This window comes from Nematolebias whitei, chromosome 6, assembly GCF_014905685.2.
Source record: "Nematolebias whitei isolate Nwh7 chromosome 6, NemWhi1, whole genome shotgun sequence".
NCBI lineage: Eukaryota > Metazoa > Chordata > Actinopteri > Cyprinodontiformes > Rivulidae > Nematolebias > Nematolebias whitei.
The window spans coordinates 21,314,858-21,320,038 of record NC_056503.1 but is presented as its reverse complement, the minus strand read 5'-3'; the positions used below and the strand labels follow the sequence as shown (position 1 = coordinate 21,320,038).

The following is a 5,181-nucleotide window of genomic DNA, read 5'->3' as shown; positions in this document are numbered from 1 at the left end:
AATAAACAACTGTGTCATCAGCATAGAAATGTATAGATGCATTAGGGATGTTTTTACCTACATTATGTATGTAGATTGTAAAGAGGGTGGGTCCTAAGACTGAGCCTTGTGGTACACCATTGTTGACTGTTAAATAACTGGAGGAAGTACCATTATGTTGAACACATTGCCTCCGGTCTGAAAGATAGTTAGAGAACCAACCAATGGTGTGATCTGAGAAACCGATTTCTGAGAGTTTATGACACAAGATGTTCTGATCCACAGTGTCAAAAGCTTTAGACAGGTCTAAGAAAAGTGCAGCACAATAATCTTTAGCATCCAGTGCTTCAACAACGTCATTAAGAACCTTCAGTGAAGCAGTGGTTGTGCTGTGTTGTTTCCTGAAACCAGATTGATGTGGAGGTAAGATGTTAAATGAGTCCAGGTAATTTTTGATTTGAGAGTTTATCAGTTTTTCTAGAACCTTGGCTAAAATGCAGAGTTTAGAGATTGGTCGATAGTTGTTCAGTGAGGTGGGGTCACCTCCCTTCAGCAAAGGAAGAACAAAGGCTGTTTTCCAAGTGTCTGGGATGGAGTTTTGTCTTATGGAGAGATTGAAGATGTGGGTCACAGGGACTGTGATGATATGAGCAGCCAGCCTTAAGAAATAAGGTGGAAGTTCATCTGGACCTGCAGATTTTTTAGGATCAAGATCTTTTAACAGTTTATTGACCTCACTGACTGAGAATGGAGAAAAAGAGAAGGTGTGATTAACTGAGGATTGACTTGTAGGAGGGATTTGATTTGTAGAAGTTTGGTTATTAAGTGAAGTGGCTGATTTTCCATTAGTTACTGTGTCAAATAAAGAACCAGAAGCAACAAAATGTTTGTTGAGACAGTTCAGGATCTCGTGCTTATTTGGCACAGGAACAGAGTTAACGAGAAGTTGTGATGGGAGGTCAGATGATTGGGGGGTGCCTGAGAGAGATTTAATTGTTTTCCAGAATCTGTTAGGGTCATTTAGATTTTTGGAAGTCTGAGATAAGAAATAGTTTCGTTTTGCTGCTTTGACAGCAGTTGTACATTTATTCCTCATCTGTCGAAAACTCAACCAATCAGTGTCTGAGTCAGATTTTCTCGCTGCAGCCCAAAGATGATCTCTCCTGTGCAGGAGGTCAGCTAGCTCTGGAGTAAACCAGGGGCTGTCTCGTCCATTTATTCTGAACTGACGAAAAGGAGCATGTAAGTTCAGGAAATAAATGAAATTATTATGGAAATAGTTCCAAGCAGAGTTCACGTCATCAGTTAACAGAATACGATGCCAGTCAAAGTGAGACAGATCCCAGAGGAATGACTGTTCACAGAAATGTTTCAGATCCCTTTTTTTAATTAATCTGGGCTTAGAAGGTGGAAGTTTACTATTTCTTAAAGCCGCTGTCACACAATGATCACTCAAAAGATCAGCGAATACACCTGTACCAGGGAATTTGTGAGGCATATTAGTTAGAAACAGGTCTAAGATGGAGGAATTGTCAGGGTGGCTTTTATTTAATCTGGTGGGGGAGTCGATCAGTTGGGTTAAATTAAAAGACAAGCAACATTCCTTGAATTTGTCACAGAGGGGGGTCGACTTACACCAATCAATGTTGAGATCTCCTGCCAAAAAGATCTCTTTGAATTTTAAATTACCAAGGAATTCCTTAATGGCATTTAATGCTTCAGGTGAAGCTGTGGGGGGGCGGTAGCAGCAGACTACAGTTAAAACCTGGCCTCCATTCAAGGTGATGTTTACAGATAAGGCTTCAAACTGGTTTGGAATTGTTTTGAAAGTCACAAGACTTGAAACCAGAGTGTCTCTAATGTAAATAATGACTCCACCCCCCCTTTTTTGACGATCACAGCGGTAGATGTTAAACCCATTGATTGCCACGTCATTATTCATTACAGATTTGTTGAGCCAGGACTCAGAAATAAAGATAACATCTGCCCCAGAAGAACTGACCAGGATTTTCACAGCATCAAGTTTTTTCAGAAGGCTACGAGCGTTTACATGCAGGAAATGGAGCCCAGAGGCAGAGCAACATCTTCAGGCCAAGACTCGGCAGTTTACACTCATCTGCAGGCCAGCAGTCACTTTCAGGGATGAAGATGTGCCCAACCTTGATAGAGAGGAACTATGGTTTGAGAGAGGAGTAAAGGAAGCCATCTTTGTGAAAAGAAACCATTGTTAGGGGTTGTTAGGCTGCAGGTCTTCTTTATGTTAACAGCTAGTTCTGGATGTTAACAACAAACTGGTTGATCCACTATGAGAAGAGGCTATTTGAAACTGAGCTTGTTGCAACTCCTCAGACTGAACTTAGTTTTTTGGATTAAAGACAAAAGTTTCAACAAGTTTTTTTTTTATTTGTCCAGAGGACCTGACTTAACTTTTTTAGATACAAAAAAATCTGAATTCCTAGACATTTCAACATTAAACTTTTTTCAGATCCTAACCCATATTATAAAATTTGCAATATTCTTTGTAAAAACTTAAAAACATTTGTTATATTAAGTCAGTTTTGGCCCACTTAGGTCCCTCAAAGTGAAGCTAGCATGTGGATATTAAGCTGTGCTGATAAACTGTGCCAGAGTTCAATTTTTTCAACACAAGTGTTTCTCTTACCTGCTCCATTACGAACAAACATTAATTTATAGCACTTAGCAGCATCCGCGGCCAGAGCTTTTCTCTTTTTTATCCTCTCTCTCTCTCTGCTCCACCTTTCCTCTTCTTTGGCTGTCTCTGTTGCTCCATTCTACAACTCAGAGATGCACGCTCCGCGCGCCAACACCGTCGGGAGCGCGAGTCCTAGGGCGGGGAGGGGGGCGGGCGCAATGTGTGTGTGTGTGTGTGTCTCTGCTCTGTGAGTGACACACAGAAAAGGAAGGGAGGGGGCCGGCCCGGCCGGGGGATGTGCCAGGCTTTCTCCGTCGCTGCAGTGCAGCGTGAGACCTGAGCCCAGGCAAAAGTGAATTGTTTATTTAAAATAATAAAGTCCGTGCGACCCGAACCGAGCCTTTAGTCCCGTTCCTCGGCAACCAGGCCACTGGGAATTGTCCCGGCGCTCCCGATGGCCAGTCCGCCTCTGCTATGAGGTAATTCCTGTTTATAACTGTTGTATTTAGTTGATCATGAGGTTGACCACTAGCCATTATCATCTTTTACATTTTACAACAGGCGAGCCTGTTGACTGTCTCGGCTTCAAAAAGTTCCAGATTTTTGTGGGATCGGGGACGTTTGTCCTCTGGGGTAGCCTGGTGTAGGGGCCCCAGAAAAGGTAGCAGTGGCCGTGGAGCATCTCTGTGACTGATCCTGGAATTTGCTCTGCACTCACCAGTGGCCCGGTTTCCGAGCAAAGCAGGGGTCTGCCTGGGGTAGGGTTGCATGTCTCCTCACCTGCTCCAGGCTGTCAGATGAGAACTGCAGCTGATTCAAGACTAATTGGAAGTGAAGTCCAAAGAGGCCGTCTGAGGTCACCGGACCTTCCAGAAGTTCTTTTTTAACGTCCTCTTGAATGGATGGGGATAATCTCAGCAACATCTGCCTCTGTAGCACCATTTCCCAGGACAAAATGCAAACAGAACACGCTGCAAGTGCCAAGCACAGGTTTGTAATTGTGTCTGCCGCTGTGCAGATCTGGTCCATGTCTGCGGAGAAAGGGTTCAGCTCCATTGCCTCCTTAGAAAATGCTATATCTAAGGAGGTGATTTTGTTCATTGCCACTCCCACCTGCAATGAGCACTGGTGGATTTTGTCCATCAGTTTCGTGGTGAGCTGGTCGCTGGGAGATGGAGGGATAATGCATCGGCTGACTTAGTTTGCTGCTCTCACTCTGAAGACAGCCGATAAGCTAGGTTCTAGAGGAGGGACGGTGGGGAAACCTTGGTCCGTGACCCCCTTGACTTTTGTGATGGCCACATGGGAGGCGACTGGAGCTCTCAACTTCAGAGTATCGTGGTCGTAGTGGCCTAGGAGGAGGGCAGACACAGCTGATGTCCAGTGTGCTGAGTGGCAAACCTTCCCGCCAAAAGGGTTGACGTGACTGGAGCTGCTGACTCTGGAACCTCCAGGTCGCAGGCTCTTGCCGACCTCCCAGTTATCTCCAAGAGCACGTGAAGCAGAATGGTGGCTGACCCCTGGGTGGTCGGGGAGGTGTCCGACTCCAAACCTCCTGAAAGGCAGGATGGTGCATGGCTGTTTCAGCCTCAGAGGGGGACATGTTCACTAGCTCAGAGCCCAGGGAGCTCAAACATTCCTCCAGTGAACAGTCCCCCCTCGTTTGAAACTTGTCCTCCACAGAGGAAAGGAACTCAAACCGGTGCTGCTTTTCCTCAGCCTAAAAACGTTTGCATGCTGGACAGGCATGGTCAGTTCCCAAAGAGCACTCACAGACAACATGCCGGTCCATCGACAAAATGTAACACGTCTGGCACTCCGGGCACAGATGTATGACTTTGGATTTTTTTGTGGAAGTCCTCTTTCCTTATTTTTTTCTTCTTTCTTTCGTTCTTTTTCAGAAGTAGTGTTCTTCGCATTAGCTGAAGAAAACGTGGAGTGGAACTCCGATCAAGAAGCAAATTTATAACGGACCGAGTGGGGCCCACACAGTAGGTGGGCGTGGACTAAAAGTTTTCAGTATTTGGCGCACTGCGCGTGGAGTGAAACCTGTAGCGATGCTTTTAAAAGGCATAGCTTACGCAAAATAGATCCTATAGTTAGGGTTGGCTTGTTATGCTGCCATAGGCTTAGACTACTGGAGGACAAATTTACCTATTTTCTTTAAAAGAATTGTTAAATTTGAATTGTTTTCATTCAATAATATTTCTATCTTAACATGTGATTCTCGACCTATGATTGTGTATCTGTTCCTCCTTCCTGTTCCTTTCAAACCCAGCCAGTTGAAGCAGATGACCACTTTTCCTGACCCTGGTTTTGCTAAAGGTTTCTTCCTCATGAGGGAGTATTTCCTTTCCACTGTTGCCTTCATGCTAGCTCAAGATGAGAGTTCTGTGATGGAGTTAAATTCAAAGCAGGTTGCTTCTCAGATAATTAGTGTTAACGTATACATATACATACACACACACACACACACACACACACACACATATATATATATATATATATATATATATATATATATATATATATATATATATATATATATA

The 5,181-nt window shown here is 44.1% G+C and overlaps 1 protein-coding gene across 1 annotated transcript in view; it reads right to left on the bottom strand.

Moving 5' to 3' along the window:
• Positions 1–5,181, bottom strand: part of LOC119410836 (sodium- and chloride-dependent GABA transporter 3-like) — a 52,929-nt gene that overhangs the window by 11,690 nt on the left and 36,058 nt on the right. Inside the window, exon 9 of the mRNA XM_037677758.1 lies at positions 3,848–3,984. Within this exon, the coding sequence (XP_037533686.1) occupies positions 3,848–3,984 (137 nt within the window). The remainder of the gene's footprint in view (positions 1–3,847; positions 3,985–5,181) is intronic.